Source organism: Odontomachus brunneus, unplaced genomic scaffold (assembly GCF_010583005.1).
Source record: "Odontomachus brunneus isolate Ranch 3 - 2012 unplaced genomic scaffold, Obru_v1 Obru_scaffold_283, whole genome shotgun sequence".
Classification (NCBI taxonomy): Eukaryota; Metazoa; Arthropoda; class Insecta; order Hymenoptera; family Formicidae; genus Odontomachus; species Odontomachus brunneus.
In genome coordinates, this window is record NW_022639733.1 from 224,489 (window position 1) to 244,603 (window position 20,115).

The 20,115-nt window shown below is 34.9% G+C and overlaps 2 protein-coding genes across 5 annotated transcripts; one reads left to right on the top strand and one right to left on the bottom strand.

The window, feature by feature from the left end:
• Positions 1–3,126: 3,126 nt before the first annotated feature.
• LOC116853172 (cation-independent mannose-6-phosphate receptor) lies at positions 3,127–19,725 on the top strand. 2 transcript variants are annotated; one of them, XM_032834108.1, is made up of 16 exons: positions 3,129–3,427; positions 3,672–3,894; positions 3,997–4,148; positions 4,222–4,484; positions 4,586–4,739; positions 4,838–4,989; positions 5,077–5,195; positions 5,275–5,513; positions 5,651–5,857; positions 5,973–6,116; positions 6,215–6,388; positions 6,644–6,821; positions 6,898–6,968; positions 18,665–18,806; positions 19,227–19,372; positions 19,486–19,725. In XM_032834108.1, the coding sequence occupies exons 1-16, from the start codon at positions 3,371–3,373 to the stop codon at positions 19,576–19,578; spliced, it is 2,514 nt and encodes an 837-aa protein (XP_032689999.1). In that variant the 5' UTR covers positions 3,129–3,370; the 3' UTR covers positions 19,579–19,725. The 2 variants fall into 2 exon arrangements, 1 of the variants encoding a protein (XP_032689999.1); XR_004379918.1 differs by lacking the exons at positions 19,227–19,372; positions 19,486–19,725 and adding an exon at positions 17,553–17,656 and having other exon boundaries at positions 3,127–3,427.
• LOC116853171 (protein toll) lies at positions 8,861–16,587 on the bottom strand. 3 transcript variants are annotated; one of them, XM_032834107.1, is made up of 6 exons: positions 16,218–16,587; positions 12,862–13,093; positions 11,598–12,598; positions 11,134–11,446; positions 10,433–11,035; positions 9,183–10,322 (listed from the first exon to the last, which is right to left on the bottom strand). In XM_032834107.1, exons 2-6 carry the CDS (start codon positions 13,075–13,077, stop codon positions 9,183–9,185), a joined length of 3,273 nt encoding a protein of 1,090 aa, XP_032689998.1. In that variant the 5' UTR covers positions 13,078–13,093; positions 16,218–16,587. The 3 variants fall into 3 exon arrangements, with proteins under 3 accessions (XP_032689996.1, XP_032689998.1, XP_032689997.1); XM_032834106.1 differs by lacking the exon at positions 16,218–16,587 and adding an exon at positions 15,405–15,717; XM_032834105.1 differs by lacking the exon at positions 16,218–16,587 and having other exon boundaries at positions 8,861–10,322; positions 12,862–13,158.
• Positions 19,726–20,115: the final 390 nt, after the last annotated feature.

A 20,115-nucleotide genomic window follows, 5' to 3' on the forward strand; every position in this document is an offset into this window, starting at 1 on the left:
GGACATCCATATAATATCCAACTTTAGGGCCGTGGCACATAGAAAAACTTAAGCAGTAAACAAATTGACCAATCACAGTCGTTGATTCTTGGACCGTAAGAAGAATCAATGACTGTGATTAGTCAATTTGCTTACTGCTAACGTTTTACTGCCTAAGTTTTTTGTGTGCCACTAGCCTTAAAGGCCAAATCATACTAGCGATTGGCGATTGATGATTGACGATTAAGGATTGGAACTTGACCAATTGGAACAAAGCAAGCCAAAGTTGAAGCTTGTTGATTTATCAAAATCTAATCTTCAATCGTTAATCGTCAATCGTCAATTGCTAGTGTGATTTGGCCTTAAAGGCCACTAGCGATTGGCGATAGATGATTGACGATTGAAGATTGAAACTTGATCAATTGGAACAAAGCAAGCCAAAGTTGAAGCTTGTTGATTTATCAAAATCTAATCTTCAATCGTTAATCGTCAATCGTCAATTGCTAGTGTGATTTGGCCTTAAAGGCCACTAGCGATTGGCGATAGATGATTGACGATTGAAGATTGAAACTTGATCAATTGGAACAAAGCAAGCCAAGGCTGAAGCTTGTTGATTCGTTAAAATCTAATCTTTAATTGTCAATCGTTAATCGCCAATTGCTAGTGTGATTTGGCCTTAAGGTTAAATTCCATATCCGGGTGTATTCTATTACTAGAAGTGCTATAGTATATGTAACATATAGTATATGTAGTGCTATAGTAGTACATGAAGTACTATAGTATATGTAACATATAGTATATGTAACATATACTATAATGTTTCTAGTAATAGAGTGCACCCGAATGAAGAATCTGAACTCACCTCAGAAGGCATACGCAATATATATATGCTCTAAGCGTTCAACCGCGAACGTTTAAAATGGAAGTTCCTAAAACGTTCAGTAAACGTTTAATAAAGGTGCAAATTCATGTAGCGAATAAATCGCTGCGATCGAAGGTCACGTGGTCATTTGTTGTTCACTAGCGAGTGATCGCTATTTGCGTTTTACGACAGTAATTTAATGGCCACGCTGACTCACATTGTATACGTACTTATTGTGTAAAGCGTCTTCTACAATAGCAGTAGGAGTAGTAGTAAGAAATAAGCAGTAAGTAAATAGACCAATCACAATCGATTATTTTTGAAACGTAAGAATGGAATTGGTCAATTTGCTTACTGCTTATTTCTTACTACTACTCCTACTGCCATTGTAGAAGACGCTTAAGTACTCATATAAGTGACACGTCCACGGACTAAGGAATAAGGAGACGGAGGCCGGTATTCATAGTCGAATCTTATTTCAAGCCATCTTAAGTAATGTCTTAAAGTATTCATAGTCGAATCTTATTTCAAGCCATCTTAAGTAATGTCTTCTCTAATAGCACAGATGTCCAGGGGACATCCAGAGGACATCCTGAGGACATCCTGAGGATATTATTCGTCCTGAGGACGTCCTTAGGACGTCCTCAGGAGATCTTGTGCTGTCTGGGTTAAGATGCGAATACGGCTCTGTGATTGGTTCATGACATCTTAAGACAGTACTTAAGATGATCTTAAATATAAGATCGGACTATGAATGCCGACCGGAGACTAAACGCTTACTTTAGGCGAGAGGGGTATACACTCAGGCATGTGGGAGGAACTGCTCGTCGCCATATTGGTTTCTATCATCTCACACATAAGGTACGATCTAATAAGCGCTACAAATGCTTTGTAACGTTTTTACTTCTTTCTCTTTCTTCATTCGAATCCGAGAAATAGAACAAGAAAGAGAAACGCTGCGCAGCATTGTAGCGGTTACTGGACAGCGCCCATAGACATATGTCAATGATATTTCCACGTTCGCTATTTGGTATCTCGGGCGGTAGCGACAGGTTAAATAGCGAGTAAATGCATGAGATACTTCGTAACTAATAAAAGGACCCATGTAACAATTGAAAATGAACTTAAAACGATCATGAATGCAAGATCTGACTGTAAATGTCGTTTTAAACTCTATTATTTTGAGATTTCGATCTACTTGACGTTACAAATGCTTCGATGAGTTAAATAGACCGCAATCTTTCATTTCACATGTACGCTAGTATGAATTCTATGTGTGCGATAGGAGAAACCAATATGGCAGCCCTCTTCTCGCCGCGAACATGTTTCCCCGCTAGCTCTTGTGTTCCGTCCTTCTATTCCTTATGCAAGATTCACACTGCATCCGATGTCCGACGTACGACGTCCGATATCCAATAGAAGAACAGCTTTCTAATATAAAATTCAATTCTCCATTAGAAAGCTATTATTTTACTGGATATCAGACGTCGGACATCGGACGCGGTGTGAATTCTGCATTATAGCATGTTCGTCGACTGGTTCTGGGTTAACCCATTCTGTTATTCAGCTTATGTTTATTGGTGAACAAATACTTATAAGCTTTATGATTGGCTAGTAGAGACTTATGACGTCATTAATCGCTCTCAGAGCCAGGCTGCGTTCCGAAATGTACTGCCAGTACTGAAAATCTATAGTTTTGTTACGTATATTATAGAATTTCATTATTGGCAGTGAATTTCGGAACACAGTCCCAGTCGAACACGCTATATGTACGTCATTGGCCTGGTTTACATCGTGCACTTGATACGCGTACTAAATAGTAACTTTCTATTAGATAATCTTAATATCGACGATATATATAAACAACGGTATATTAAACTGATATAATACTCATCAACAAAACGTATTGTATTGATTAAATGCGTGGCCGTTGATATGCATTGTAGATATTAAGATTATCTAATAGAAAGTTATTATTTAGTATCAAGTGCATGATGTAAACCAGGCCTGATACGCGTATCACGTGCACGATATAAACCAAGCCAATTGTGATTGATTAATTTCTTACGCTTAAAGCTTACTACACCTATTGTAGATTGGGACTTAGCCTAAAGCGCAGTCTACAATAGAAGTCGTAGAGTCGTAAGTCGTAGAAATTGACCAATCGCGATCGAGTATGAGAAGAATAGTCAACTATAATTGGTCAATTTCTTACTTTTACTTCTTACTGCTTATTGCCATTGTAGAATGAGCTTTACATTTAAACTTATATTTAAATTGCAGTCGCGGCTAATTTCAGATTGGTTTGTGTGACTGAAGTTGGTCGTAAACTAAAATTTAATCACGCATTTTAGGTTATAGGTTTAGTTGTGACACTACTCAGTGATAGTGACGTTTTGCACGTAATTCGAATTTGTCATCGGGACCTATCGATGATATTGTCATCTTTGTTTTACATTTTATGCTGCATGTTACATGCTATTATAATAAAAATCGATAATATGATAGTCAAAACTTGATTCAACAACAATGTCTAAATTAAGTGGATTACTATTGTATTCCTTATTAACCATCATTGCTTCAGCCGTACGTATTGTATATTATATATTTTTTTATATATGTATACACTAATGTTTTTCTATATTTATTTGTTTCATTTATATGCCTATATATTTTAATAGAAACTGAGACTTCACTCAAGAATAGTGTATCATTTCAAGATTTATTAAACTATATTTCTTATCCTTTTTTTATTGAAATGTTAAATAAGTTGGAGTATTTAACAGATTGTCAATTTAATAAGATTATAAATTATGTTTTTTTATTGCAGACTTTAACTGTGATTTCTTCAGTTCCTCATTGTATAATACGTGATCATGATTTAAGTTTTGTATACAATTTGACACATTTATCGTCAAATAATGAAGATATTATTATCGAACATCCTACTGAAATAATACGTATGCAATTATGTTCTCCATTGAAACAAAAATGCAATAATCAAGATGGATATTCAATATGTTTAATACAAAACAAGACTGAAAAGGGAATAGGTAATAATATAATTTAATATTATATTATAATATAATTTAAATATCTTGTCAATTATATTATTGAAATAAGCCCAAAGAAAATTATTTTATTCATGTAAACAGGAAGGTTTCCTCCACAAGTAGCTAATGATACTGGAAAAATTGTATTTAATTACACTGGTGATGTTTGCTCTTCTTCAAGTAATTATACAGTACGTGTTATTATAAAATGTGATTATAACACAAAAGATTCGAGTCCTGAGTTATTTCCACATGTGAGTAAATAATCTTTCTTTTGTACATAATATAGTGAGTATTAATAATTATAAGCAATGAAAATACTTATAGAGAGATGAGGAGTGTAATTTATTCATAATATGGAAAACAGCATTTGCTTGTGGACCCAGAACTCAAACAAATTGTAAAGTTGTCAATAATAACCAGCATTATGATTTAAGCCCTTTAACAAAGTTTGAGGACAATTATGAAATTCACATAGGAAATGAAACATCACTCAAGTTAAATGTCTGTCATTCTGTAATACGTCAGCATGGTTCTATGTGTCCATCTAAGACAGGAATCTGTTTGGATGATCTTAAAAGATCTAACAGGTAAATATAATTATAATTGTTGTTATTTAAACTACTTGTTCATATCATCTTCATAGTTATATGTATATACATACTTATTGTTACTTGTCATATTGTTTCAGGTATTTAAGTTTAGGTGAAGTACAAAAGCCTCCTTTCTTTGCAAATGAACATTTGCAAATAGAGTACCAGGATGGTGGGTTATGCAGTATACCAAATATTCCAACACCACACATCAAAACAACAATCACATTTATTTGTGATTTGGAAGCTACGGTGAAATATAAATATCAAAACTTTTTATTTTATATGAATATATATACGCAAAGTATACATAAAGTAAGTTTATTTAATGAATATAATATTGTTAATAGGAAACCATTCCAGACTATATTGAAGGACGAGAAAATTGTCATTATCAATTATTATGGTATACTGCTGCAGCATGCAGTGTCGAAGCTTTGCGTGACCATAGTGCTAAAACAGCAAGCAAATGTACTGTTACAAATCCGCTTACAAATTTCACGTAAGAACAATTTGATTTTCTGACATTGCGCGATTTAATATTTCCAATTAACATATCTAAATTGACTGTGTATGTTATAACTTGCAGATATAACTTGCAGCAGTTAATGAACAAAGACTTTACTATTACAAACAATTCGAGCAATATAAAATACAAATTCAGAATATGCGGATCATTTATGGATAATATATGCAAGACTAGAATGGGTGCTGTATTTTATAATTTAACTTGTTATGTGTTGTTATGTGTTGTTTTTTAATTTCACTTGTTACTTTTCCTATGTAGGAGTGTGTGATTTAAAATATGGTGAATCATTGGGCCAAGCTAACGCTAATCTAATATGGCAACAAGGTGGTCCTTATTTAAATTATACCAATGGGAAAGTATGTCCGCAAACTGGGCTGAATCACTACACTATTATCAGATTTTTCTGCGGACCAGAAGGATCGACCAATGCAACACTTCCCATGGATCCCTGTCAGACTGTTATACATTTGAATACGGAACTAGTTTGTGAAAAAAGAGCAAGTATTTAAAGAACATTATTTATTTTACTTTATGTCAACGTTCATGTCGATTAAACAACGTGGTATGCATGCCACATGCATTTTATTTTTGCCTTCTTTTCATTGGAATAATAAGAATTTTTTTCTTTGTTTAGATTAAATGTGCTACCGATAATGACGATGAGATTAACTTAACTCCTTTAATACAATCTACAAATAATTATATTGTGAAAGCCAATGACACAGAGTTTCACATAAATATATGTCGACCACTGGTTCCTACTCCTGGTCTCACATGTACACATGGCAGTGCAGCTTGCAAAGTGTCAGTAACTGCACAGGGTGAATATACCAATGAAATTGTGAGTATAAATATTTATCTGAATAATTATGTCGGCTCTGCAATGAAAATATAACGAATTAAGTCTCGATAATATTGCACTTTTGTAATCAAACAAGTAATTAATAATTTAACAGAGCTTAGGATTTCCCAAAGACAGCCCTACATTAAATAAAGACTTACGAACAGTATTACATTATTTTGGTGGATCAAAGTGTCCAGACAATCCAGCTAAATCGATATCTTCAAATTTCATATTTATTTGTGACAATAACAATCAGGTAATAATGTATATACTATATATGTATGTACAACATATGCTGTATACTGAATTCACTAATTTAGCATATCTCACGTGACCCTACGAGTTTTTTTTCAGGGACTTCCAGTATTTAAACACTTTGTTGATTGTACTTATGTGTTTGAATGGAACACCAGCATAGCATGTGGAGCAGTGATGGGAGCTTGGACGCCACCGTGTGCTATAAAAGATGGTTTTCTTTCACATGAATATGACCTTTCTTTGCTGCACAAAAATAAACAAATATATTATGTGAGTTCTCCAAGTACATTCCACAAAAGAATTTAAAATACTTAAAAATATAAATAGTACAGTAGTAGCAAAATTATTATACACTGTGTGTTATAATAGTGTAGATTTATTTTCTTACGACGTAAATGTAATAAGAATTCTTATAATAATAACGACTATTTCTAAATGTTCTATGAATCAGTTTAATCTCTTTAATAATTTTCATTGTTATTCCATAATTTGCAATAAATATATTATAGTTATTTATAATTGTAGGTGAAAGGTAAACAAGATAAAGAATATGGTATAAGTATTTGCGATGGAGAGAAGTATTGCAATGGTTCCGCCGTGTGTCATCAAAACAACGGTTACGGATCGCTGGGAAGTGTGATTTTTGATTACAGTCGAGACGATATAAAACTTAAATATATAAATGGCAGTAAATGTAACAACAGTAAGTAGAATTATTTCATTAATGTATTTATAACTCATTTGCAATTGTATATCCAAGTTATATATTTCTGTGACAGATTCCTATACGTCCGAAGTCAGATTTATATGTAACGAATCCATGGGTATCGGTACACCAAAACTGCTATTGGTAAGTGAACATTATTTTGAATTTTATGGAATACAGTATTTCTCATTGTGAATCAGTAGTAACTACGTAACGTGTGTGTCCAAGTTTCCTTTTGCACAATACAGATTCAATCTTATCCTAACTCTCTCTTAAAATGTCGAGGCAAAGCATTATATGATTCAAATTTGTATTTTTCAATACCCAATATTTACGTCAATCATTTTCACCTATAAATCTGCATGCAGATCTGTATGCAGATCTGCATGCAGATAGTATACGTATGCAGACATGTATTTTTATACTTATATACACAATATATAGCATACTATATTTTCGTATTAACATAGAACTGTTTAGTAGACTTTAGTAGATTACTTAGTAAATGATAAAAACTTATAAAATAAAGAAATAAAGGAACTATTCGAGTCACATGCAGACAGGGAAGCAGAAGCAATAAGCGGTGTCACAATAATATGCGCCCATATCTCTCTCCACTTGTTCCACCAAATTCTTTATTGTTGATATATTTTAATTGATTTTGCTCTGCCATCTGCACTTTACTTGATAGATCTTTCCACTTCTTATTTTATAATTTTCATGCCAAAATATTAATATAATATACGTACGTAATACCGAGCTTTACACGAGGTCTCCACGCCTTTTTCATATATAAATATAAAACCATAAAAAAATTATCAAAACCGTTAAAAAGCCCGTATATGAAGAAAATGCAAGAAGTCTGAAGTGCTTCGTACTATATTCGTTAATGTATAACATGGGAAATATTTTTTAAAGTAAATTATATAAAGTAATTGAGTTTGTCAGGTACATCGGTTTTGCTAATTTAAATTATACAGGTTTTATCTCTACCATTATATCAGTGTTTAATAACATATTTCTTTGGTTACTTTGGAGTACAGTTTTTTTTAATTGTTTAGATATGAGTAGCTTTAGAATGATAAATGATATAAAAATAAAAAGTTCTTTTTGAACTGAGTTTGATAAGTAAACAACAGCGTTGATGGATTAGAAACGAGACAACCTGTATAAATTAATTTTTCACTAATAGTATTGCGCTACATACACTAACAAGTGTTGTGGTTGAATAAGACATGACGATACAATTCATTACGAAACATATTCATTGAGTATTTCTTTTGCTTATGCTATTAAAATACATCTGAAATTCTCTTACAATATTGCGTAAAAAAATAATTAAAAATAACACATTAAAAATAACACATAACATAAAAATTACGTAATAGTACGTGATATTTATTATATACGCGCGACAAAAAGTACCAATTTACAACGGTATCATCAAATACCGTTACAAATTATAATATTTAAAACGAACTCTATTATTCTAAAAATTGCTTAACTTCTTAAAAATAAAATTGCTTAATATTCGATAGATATAAATTTGTTTCTCACAAGTCAATTATTTGTTACTTTATGTATATATTTATATCTATTTTTCTCTTATATCGAATTAATATTCTTAAGTATGCGTGCAACTTGAAGATTCTAAATTAAGATCAAATCTTATAAAGAAGAAAAAATATATCAAAATACCTCGATCGTAACGCTCACACTATTGACACATTGATAGCCATGTTGTTTTTCACAAATTATTTCAAAACTTAATTAAAGTTTGAACAATCAAAGTTACTATATATATGCATATATATAGTATAGTAAGTATTATATATATATGTATATATATTGTTGTATAAGTACTATATATACATAATATATATATTTACAATACTGTATGTATATACAGTATATATATACCCTGTATATATATACTGTATATATATACCCATACACCCCCGTACATATATGTGTATATATACACATAGTATAGTATATATACACACACATCACACATATACACATATACATACATATATATTTGTCAACTAATTTTATTAGTTCCATATTGGCCACACTTTTAAGACTCCATTCAACGAATATTCACCACAAGTGAAAATCTATAATTAATGTTACGTATACTATAGAAATTTTCAGTATTAGTAGCGAATATCGGGATATAATCTATGTCGTTAGACGCGATTAATTGCGCTTTATGACTAAATGAATGAAACGCAGTGAAATCGTAGTTCCGGTCACCAATGACCCTCATGGCAAGTAAGATGTTGAACTATTTACAGATAATCGTCAGTCATTATTCTCCACTCGTACTCCACGGGTACTAGCACTCTCATCGTGCTAACAAACAGTAGTACACTGTGGATTATCAAGTACAGCAAGTTTAAACTCTCGCGTAACTGACGGTTTCGGTTCAAAGATTACCGCGATTTTGCCATTCGATTTAGACGATTCATGCGAGCATTCGATGTCCGAGGGTAACTGTTCATCACATATGAATGTTTTAAGTGTATCAGCCGGCGGTGTTGTGTTCGCCAGAGGGGTCTCCGGGGGTCCTACCGGATAAATCAGCTCCTTCTTGTCTCCCTCCATCCGAATACACAGTTGATGATTCTCAAAAATTTTCCGGCCGGCCGCGTTCACGGACTTTGGCGGATGCGGTAGCGCGTATCTCAATTTATCCCAAAACCAAGGATCGCCCCATTTGACGTAGGTGTTCATACTAATGTACGCTTTCAATTCAGGATCCATGTCGTCGGTAGGGCCAATATCGCCATATAAGATCAGAATTACTCTTGCTCGACCCTCGCTTAACGCCTGGCTGTGGGCAGCTCGGAATTCCATCCTCCCCCAAACGCTCTCCAGGAAGTTTGGTGATAACACAACTATTGTCCGTCTCGAGTCCTCTACGGATTTGGCGATTTGCGTCGGTATCCATTCGCCCGCTAACCAATCTCGATAATGCAAGCACAGCTTGAACGGTTTCGGGCCACTTTCCAATTTGGACACCAGTTCGTCCTGTACGAAGCTCTGGTCTCTATGCGAATAGCTTATGAACGCGTCGTACAATTTCTCCTTGTCCAGCTCCTCTTCCGTTACGAACCACAAACACCATTGGCGCGCAAACAACCATACTTTGATGTTCTTCTGATATCTATAATAAAACCCGAAAATACCAACAAGTATTCCTACAAATGCGATCACAACACTGATCCCGATGAACAGTTCCGTTTCACTGGGGCAAAAATCGTTCACGGTCATCTGCGATATCGAGTAATTCTTGCCGCGACACATCACTTCCGGCAGTTTGAGAATTTTCTCGTATCTGGTCTGCACGAAATATAGAAAGTCCTTAGTCTCACAATTACATTCCCATGGGTTTCCGTGTAACGTCAACCGGTTCAAACTTGTAGAATTTTTCAAGAATTCCAACACGTTGGAATGTATTCTCGATATATTATTATTGTGCAGTTCCAAGACCTAGAATAAAATTCGAAATTAATGTGTTAATTCAAGTGGCAACGTGAATTTTTATCTTTCGTGACTCACTTTATTCGACATTATGAACAAAGTAACGTAAATTTACACACCTGTACTGCATCGGGCAATCCATCCAGGAAGATCTCGGAAATATTGTTGTGAGATAGATTGATTAACTTCGCTGATTGAAGTTTCAACTCTATCAAGTTGGGCATTTTCTTTAGCACGTTGTTAGAAAAATCTAATCCGAGCTTGAACGGTCGACCGGGATCCTTTACGTCACTTGGCAATTGAGTCAAGTTCTTGCCAGAACAGTTGATTTGGAATGCTTTGTCTTCGGGTCTCAAAATACAGTCGCATTCTCTGGGACACGGAATGTGATTCACATCTTTTATCATGCATTTGAGTGTTTTTGACCGTAGGTCCGTAACCTTTATGTTCTCCAACCATTTTGGACCGTGACAAGTTAAGTTACCCGGTATTATATGGAAGAAATTTTGTACGTACGGATGCATTCTACCCTCAATGTAACGTAGAAATTCATATAAGAAGCAATCACATATTAGTGGATTGTTCTCTATTTTTATTATCACGTCACGAGGCACTTTTTGAGACATTGCGATTAACTCTGCATGTTTTAATAAGATATGCTCTATGTTATTATCAGTCAAGTCAAGTCTTAGATTATTTGATATAAACTGTAAATCGGTAGCCTGTAAGAGAATAAAATCCACAATCAGGCATTATTATCAAAATTTATCACTTACAATATGTATTATGCTTCCACACAACACACAAAACGAATACTTACTTTTAAAATAGATATATTGTTATTTTTAAGATCCAGTTTTCGGAGTTTCAAGAAGACAAACATCCAGTCGCTAAATATTATCGAAATATTATTATTAGCTAAGTACAATTCTTCCAATGAGCTGCAGTCATGAAAAGGCGAGTAGTTTATGTCTTTAAAATTAAACTGAGAAGATTGTAACGTTAGATGATTGTTGGAGAATCTAGCGATCCTTAATCTCGTCATAGGGCTTAAACTTTTATGGGAAATCGTTTTTAGCTGATTATCTTCGATGTTTAACTCTATTAATTGATGCAATCCACTGAACATATTCCTAGAACATTGAATAAGAATATAAAGGGTGTAAATAATAGTGCATACGTGTGTGTGTGTGTGTGTGTGTGTGTGTGTGTGTGTGTGTGTGTGTGTGTGTGTGTGAATATCGTTCATATAATATATATAATAATGATATAAGAAAAATGTACCTTGTGATGGAGGTTATTCGATTTTTCGACAAATCTAATTTTACCAATTGATTGGTAGTCGCGAAAATATTAGCAGGCAATCCTTCGAGTTCATTCATATTTAGTTCCAATGACATCAACTGTTTCATATCCTGGAATATACGCTGGTCTAAAGATTGAAGGCGGTTTTGCGTGAAACTGATATTAGTCAGCGAAAACGATCCTTGGAAGAGGTCTACCGGTAATGTAACAAGTCCATTCGACTTTAGTTTCAACACTTTCAGTTTCGAAAAATTGCTGAAAAATCCAGGCTGCAATGTCAAATTGACTCTGTTGTTGGAAAGAGTAACGGTGTCCAGTTTCGTGTTATTTCGTAGCAGATCTCTCGGTAATGTTGTGAAATAGTTACGAGATAAATTAATAACTTCCAGATTCTCCAGTTTTGCGAAAATATTCTCTGATAAGTTGACCAAGCCGTTCGTATTGATATCGAGGCTTTTGAGAGCGACGAGCTTGTCGAAGATCCCCGCCCGAAATTCGGTTAAATTGTTTTTCCACAGATTGAGCAGCTTCAATTTCTTGAGATTGTCAAATGTGCCTGGTTCAATCGATTGCAAGTTATTGCCGCTTAACTCGAGGCGCTCTAACTCGGGAGTATAGTCGAAAAATTCGGCGGGTAGATTTATGTTGTTCTCCATTAGATTGAGTTCAGTCAGGTTGGGCAAATGGATCAGCAGATCTCTGTCCAAATGGAATATCATATTGTTCGATAAAATCAGCTGTTTCAAGTTGTCAAAGCCATCCAGATGATATTTCGTTAGCTCGAAACTCAGATTCTTAAACGACCGGAAAATCAGCTTCTCTACGCCGATGACTCCCAGCATTTGCGTGATTTTGCCCAAACTAGTGTTACTCGGTGGTAAGTCGCACCAGCGAAACCACATCGTCTCTACTGGATTTCTGTCCAGGGACACCATGTTTACATGAAAATCCGACCACTTCGGCGAATTGGTACAGTCCACCTGTATGTGTGAAAGAAAATATTCGATGCAGACTTCTTGAGTCAGTCAACTTAAAGCTGATAAGAAATGTGTAAGATCTATGTCTAGATGTATCTATATATATATATGTGTGTGTGTACGTATAGATCTCGTATCTAATTTTCAAACAGATGTAAAAGATTCCCACGATTAGAATCGTTTGATATCTATCACAAACGTGCAAATCTCATATAACTACGCTTAGACGTTACATACATGACGATAAAACATTCATGACTCCGAACCTGTATAGAACGACCTGGATAGATGTGCACGCTGAAGGAAGAGTTGTTTTCTAACTCGCAAAATATCCTGAAACTGTCGCTGATATCCGGACGACAGAAGCATTCGTGAACTTCGCTGCAATCAAAAGCGAAAACGCTAGTCCCAATGACGGTGAAGATTACGATACACCAGACTAGACTATGGTTAATCATCTTTCGAGACTTTACGACCTCCATAATCTGTGTGAAGTACCTTGAACAAATAGCAAAAACAAATTTATTTATCACGTTATCACGGCGCATATCCAATTCGCTTTCGACTCACACTTTTGTCTTAATCGCGGACGTTAAGAACACCGTGAATATCGTAAGCACCGTGGCTTAGATAAACATTTCCTCTTGTCACGATAAGCTCGCTAATAATATTTGGTATGCTCTGACATACTGCGTAGTCATAGGCATCACCGCATATAGAACGGAATAAAATTTACATCTGAACGCACTTTTTTCTATATTTTAGGTAAGAGAATCTTGTTAATAAAAAAGGCTAAGTTACTGAGATAATTATGCATGTAAATTAGGCAAGCGACAGGCTAGATTTCACGATTCTCGGTATTATCGTAACAAAGCATCTTAATGTACATTTATTCTCTCAACAAGAAGAGTCTTCCCTACAACATCATCTTATTTTTTATCACACAGGATGGGGCACAACGTTCATCCATCATGTTTAAAGTTAAAAGTGCCCCACCCTCTGTATTTTATATATTGTAAGAGTACAGTCAGAAATCGATTTTCTCTTTTTTTCTTCTCTCTGTTTTTCTAACGTAGATAGCAAATATTTATTTATCCTGTTTTCTGATAAAATTTATATTCCGATAGAGGATCGATAAACTTTATTATATATAGATCGAAACAAGTTATCAATAATAAAGATATAATAAAGATTACATATTAGATTAAAGTTTTAATTGAAAATTATTTTATATATGATATGTCGAATGCAATTATAATTTTCTCAAAAATCATTTACCATGGAAAAATAGTCGATAGATGTAATTTTCTAAAGGTAGATTCTATAACGTATAAATTTGTCTTTGTTTCGTAATATTCATCTCGTCTTCGACACATATATCTCCTGCCTATGATTAAAAACATGAGCCTTACAGGTCATGTAGTATTGCATAAATCGATGCTCATACTCACGCAAATTACCGTAATTGCTGTGTGGACATATATTCGCAGAATCGTTGTTTCAGAATGAGAAAAGTGATAATTAATTTATTCTTTTTTCAATGCGTTAACTTGAGCTAGACTTAGTATTATTTAAAAAAACATTGACGTCATCTTAAAGCTTGGCTAAAACAAATATCATACACGAAGTGTATTGGAATTTCCAGTCTTTACTGTAACGATATTTCAAATTTTTTAAATCGATTTTTCTTAAAGTTGAAAGGACAAATGCAATATAATATAATAATGTTAAAAAAAATTTCGTAATTAGAAAGTTTTTAAATCGAAGACAAAGCAACGATTACAATGTATTTAGTAATGTAAGTGGACATCGTTACACCGTGTTACTAATCGACAATCGCATCGCGATATCTCGGATGATTACACAAAAATAGTTCCGTATACGTTATCATAGAACTACTGTATATTATCTTTCATTCAAAAACCATAAATTGCACGAAATTTCCACGAAATGGACGTTTTTTTGTTTTGTGTATTTATTTCTGTGCGTTTGTCGTGTGTAGATCGATACTCATAAATAGACATTTCATTCCGCACATATAGATGAATGATCTAATTCGCATAGGTCGCAGATAATACAATAATAGAAAAAATATTATCGTTGATAATACAAAATAATTTATTACATCAGCGTGATACTTTTTCCATATTATTACAATAGTAAAGAGGAACACGCTTTAACTTTTCCATTAATGTAATATTAAGGTGATGCACGCAACTTGTCGTATTTGTAAAATAAAATCGAGAACAGAAGCATACGGTTCCAAAATATTTTTTTTAATCGACATAATTATTATGTAACTAAAGCGCATTTTTTGCCACGCAAAAAAGATAATATATTACACGATAACACATGATCTTTACATGTTGATATCTCCCAACTTCCTTTTTTTCTTTCTCTCTCTATCCTTCCCCTCTTTAACCCCTCCTCTTTCCTCTCTTTTTGCCTGCTTGTCTTTTTCTATTGTCTACGTGTACGTAGACTAACTATCTTTAACGAATTCCGGAAGCTATACCTACACAATGTATCTTTAACGAACCTTTAATGGATTGTTCCAACATGGAACATCTTATTAGAGTTATCTCTTTGTATAATTTTGCTCTAATAGCGTGTCAGCTAAGCGAGATTATTTGAAGCATATGTAGCACGTGTTTTAATTAAATTAAATCTTCGTCGTGAGAAGAATCGGTCAGTGTATGTCGATTCAAAGTTCACGCGATTAAAATGATGCGATTATTAGTGCATTTCGTTTGCGCGATTCGATGCGAATTGTACAACGTTTTTCCCTCGCTTCCAAGTTCACGCTTACGTTACATAAATACTGCTGGAGTTGGAGATATCGGCCGCCATGCGTGAACGTGCTGTAAAGTCGCAAACTGTATCCGGGTACTCCTAGAAGCGCAACAATTAGCTGCCTGTTCTTTTTATCTGAACTTCTTTGCCGTTCTCTTCTCCCTCTACCTCTTCTCTACTGAATTTCAGACAGCACATACTTCTTCAGAGATACGGTACATCGTTTATTAGTTGATTCTTTATCAACAAATATCGCAACGCGATCAGAAGAATCGTCATGTGATGTACAGGCGGCTCAGTTACGTCACGATCGATCGATTTTCTGTATATAGATTTCTACGAAAACTGCAGCACGCGAGTCACGCAGCAGTCGTGGCAACATTTTTACATTGTTTCGATGCTGTGTGCTCGAGCTATGGCTGGAGGCTTTATTAACGATGACACATCCTGATCCGCCTGCCTGCCGATCCTGCGCGCGCGCACACGAATTCAGGTTGTTTACGTCATACAAACAGGTTCCACTTGTGCGATTTCTACCGACCGCACGGTCGAAGCGACTTTGAAAACGGTAGATTTTCTAGACTTGTTTTTTTTTACATAGATAAGAATCTGCTTTGCACCACGGGCAACTGATACAATATCCATCTATTTTGATCTAAAGTCACTCGCACAGAGTCGTCTATAAACAGAGGAGACATTAGGCACTAAAAATGTGCCCTATAGGTGATAGACGACTCAATTTTTGGCCTCGCATATCGGACGATGGTATCGACGAGGCAGTGCCTTGAGAACCGGTTCGTAGAAATGACGTCCGTGCTCATTTACTCACCAGACACAGCACGCTAAGTTGCGATCATTGGTATTTCGCCTCGCGTTATCCTCCTTTTTTCGTTTGGCAGGCAACCGATGATTATTCCTGATAGGCGGTATACCACTCCGAGTGACTGTCACAACAGCATACACACAGTATGTTGATCCTCCAAGCTCACTCTGGCACTTCTAACAATCTCGTTTCCGCTCCGACCGCACTCTTCAAACTTGATCGTTATCACCTCTCTCTCTTTTCCGAGGTGTGTATTAGTTCCACCTTAAAGACATTGTGAGAAACGCGTACGTTTGCTAAGCACACGGACAGTCGGTCGGAGTTGTCAACTGAACGCGCGACCAAGCAATCCGAGGCGGACTGACATCGACTGTCGCGAGTAACGAGTGTCTCTCCCGACCGCGCTCCTCTGTCCCCTACCTCTTTTTGTCCACTATCAGTCTACCGTTCAGAGTAGAGAAAAGAGGCCACGCGGCAAGGGACGGCAATAATGCGTGTGTGCATACACAACGACAAGCTTGGTATAGTCATACCGTTATCTTGTATAACAATAACAAATGTATATGTTCAACATTAAGCTTACAATGATAATAGTACCTCACACTGATCACAGGTCATCATGCGAATCTGCAACTACGCAAATAATCCGAACCCGGGAAGATTTAATAAGGATTAGTATAATGTAACGATCCTAACATTGAAATTGTGAACTCTATTCTTGAATGAAATGATATGACGAATCGAAGCGGTGCGTTGCACTTCGAATTCAATGCAAATATTTGAAAGATAGTATACCGCATACGTATCTTTCCGTTCTGTACCAAACGATAAGAACGTCACCCATACGTCATCCCTGTGATAAGAGTAGAAGGTCTACATGCACTTGAAACGTGATGCATATATTACACCAGTATTACGCATTACATTCTAATCCTGCTTTGGAGAATTGGATATTGCAGTTGTTTCTGATTTTGCGAAGAAGTGGTCACAGCTCCATGGGATTGATCTATAAGAAAGAGAAACTAATCGAATCGGTTTGACACTATTACGATAATAATCGATAACGTAAATCTTTGCACACTTACGTCTCAGATATCGTTAACTAATTGATTTCTTCTAGATTTCCTTTCCTTGTTTTAACATTTGTTTTAACGTTTGAAAATTCAACTTCATTGTAAAAATCGGATTCAATCTCCGGGCTCATTTCGCGAACAATATGCATATATGACATCGATTATTATTTATTATGAAAAGGAATAACAAAGATGATATGGTGATATTTAAAAAAAGACATGGCAATATATAGGCCACAAATAGTATACCTTTGGCTATGTGCGACAGGTTCCTTTCTAGTTTCTCTTCAACGGCGTGCATCTGCGGGTTTTTCCCTCATGTTGGAATTACCACCGGAGGCTGACGAACATGATTCAAACCATTGAACCCAGGTTCGGAGTAATATTATATGCAAGATTTATAATCGCTTCATAACCACATTATTATTACTGCACCCCACAAGACAACCATATCTTTGGTGGTAAATTACATTCCCTGGAAACTCTATTACAAAGATATTACCTGGCACATTAAGCTTAACACACTTGCTTCAGTTCTCCTATGGAGTTTTTTTAGATTATCACCATCTTCTCTGCTTGATTTTGCATTTTTAAATGACAATTTCTAAATTCTGTTATTATGGACAATTTCTAAACTCTTAATGACTTTGTGTGATTACACGTGAACAGATGACAGTTTCAGGAGAAGCGATTAAATTTTTTGTAGTCTCATTTCATGCACTGGGCAACGTATTCTTAACAATGTAAGTTGCATTGTGCACACCATTCATTTTTGGACTGAAGTACTGAAAAACGTCAAACTAAATAAAGCAATTATTCATTTTTATCGATGAAACATATCGATATATGTAAGCGTCGACGTTCTGATCACGAATCTTCAGAAATTGTCGATAAATTATTAGTGTAAATTAACAAAAATTTCAATACTATCAAATCTTGGTGATATGTACATATCATAAAGTTGTGAAATTTTGTTTATTTTTACGCATTAATTAATAAATGTTAATTAATGTATTGATACCACTAAAATGTCTACATGGATCTTGTATGAATAATAATATTTGCACATTTAATATCTACCGCACACGCAAAGTATGTATAAAGTATACATATAATTACGAATGATGTCTCCTGTGCTTTCAGTGACTTATCCTGTATAGAAATTTTCGCAATTATGCTTCCAAATTTTCAGCTGCGTAGAATATATATGTGTGTACATATATTTATCCAGGTGATTAAGATTGATAAGATTATCAAAATCCGTAATCGGTCACGCGAATGAGCATCCAAGTGATTATCGGACGTATCACCAGATGAGATCTGATGTGGAATTCGCCTCATCTCTTTGATATGTCGTCATTTCTTCTTTTTATGATTTAGGAATTGCAATGCAGCGCAGAATTCGAGTGGCACACCGAAGTGGTTTGCGCGAGGCATGCCAATTCTCAGAACGCTGGAAATACACTGAATCCTAGTCAAGAAGAGTCTTCTTCCAATACCATCAAAAATGTCTCTAGTTATGGTAAACAGCAGTTTTTGTAATATTGGCTTACAATTATGATGAAGATACCGATGTCACTACGTTTCTGAAACAATAATGTAGATTCAAGATGAAAATTGCAACAGTCAATTATGAGCCGCTGGTTTGCTGCTCATAAAATAATAGTATATATCACATTGCAAATCTAGTATCGTAAACATTTTTTTATAACATAATGCACCAATTGTTTCTATCGTACACGCTTGTGTCGATATATTTCAGACAAATAATAAAACACGTAGTGAATCCTGTATCTTCCTATAGAGGCCACAATTAAGATTTCTAATGGGAATACTTGAGAGTTGAAGACGTCGTTCGTCAAATAGCTCATCCAAGCTATTAAGCTTATAATTCTATTGCTTTTTTATGCGACCTCACAATAATTAATATCTGTGTTTACAGTTATAACAGTACTGGGCGTCATGCTAATTGTGATCGCGGTGTTAGCTTTGCTCTATTTCCGTAATCTGGAAACAAGAGCGTGCTTTCGTACCTGGACGAATATATTTAATTTCAGAAGAGGCGCAGGTCGTGTCCAATATTGTAGGGTACGTTATTATATTATTACTTCTTCTTTTTTGCTTAAACGTTTGAACTAATTTTGCCGGTCTTTTGTGCGCTGCTGCGCACACACCTGACGCATATTCCTTCTTTATCGCAGGTCGATACTACTGAGGAAGCTAGACTTCTGCTCGATCCTTCCGATCCCACGCAATGTCAAACGGACAGTGACGATGATCTTCTACATGCATAATGATACAATATTATTGTCATTGTTTTTGATCGAGAATTAACGTGTAGTTATTGTGAATTAGATATTATTTTCAATACTCTGTATAGAGTACGACAAATAATATATCTTGAAAAACATGCGAAATAAAATTATGAAATTAATTAAATACATTTTTTCGTGATATATTTGCGCTTACGAATTCCTGTTATCTCCACGATTTCCTCTATTATTTGATCCTTTGTTTTCTTTGCTTCTATATAATATGGAGTAATGATAAATAACGTATGCAAGAAATTAATTAGGTTAAGTAATGCATCAGTAAACCATCGTTGATAGTTCAGAAACTCACTCTTATTCATCCTTTGTTTGATCCTTTGTTTTCTTTGCTTCTATATAATATGGAGTAATGATAAATAACGTATGCAAGAAATTAATTAGGTTAAGTAATGCATCAGTAAACCATCGTTGATAGTTCAGAAACTCACTCTTATTCATCTCCAGTAAATTTTGATACTTTCCAAAAGTTGACATCTTTAATCATAAATATTACATCAGTGT

Excerpts from the sequence above, each read along its gene's own strand:
- LOC116853172 (XM_032834108.1), top strand. The coding sequence starts at position 3,371 with ATGTCTAAATTAAGTGGATTACTATTGTATTCCTTATTAACCATCATT. Across the intron at positions 18,807-19,226 it reads CAAAAATGTCTCTAGTTATG|TTATAACAGTACTGGGCGTC; the intron begins GTAAACAGCAGT and ends CTGTGTTTACAG. Across the intron at positions 19,373-19,485 it reads GTCGTGTCCAATATTGTAGG|GTCGATACTACTGAGGAAGC; the intron begins GTACGTTATTAT and ends TCTTTATCGCAG.
- LOC116853171 (XM_032834105.1), bottom strand. The coding sequence starts at position 13,143 with ATGCGCCGTGATAACGTGATAAATAAATTTGTTTTTGCTATTTGTTCA. Across the intron at positions 11,447-11,597 it reads CGAATAACCTCCATCACAAG|GAATATGTTCAGTGGATTGC; the intron begins GTACATTTTTCT and ends TCAATGTTCTAG. Across the intron at positions 11,036-11,133 it reads ACAATATATCTATTTTAAAA|GCTACCGATTTACAGTTTAT; the intron begins GTAAGTATTCGT and ends ATTCTCTTACAG.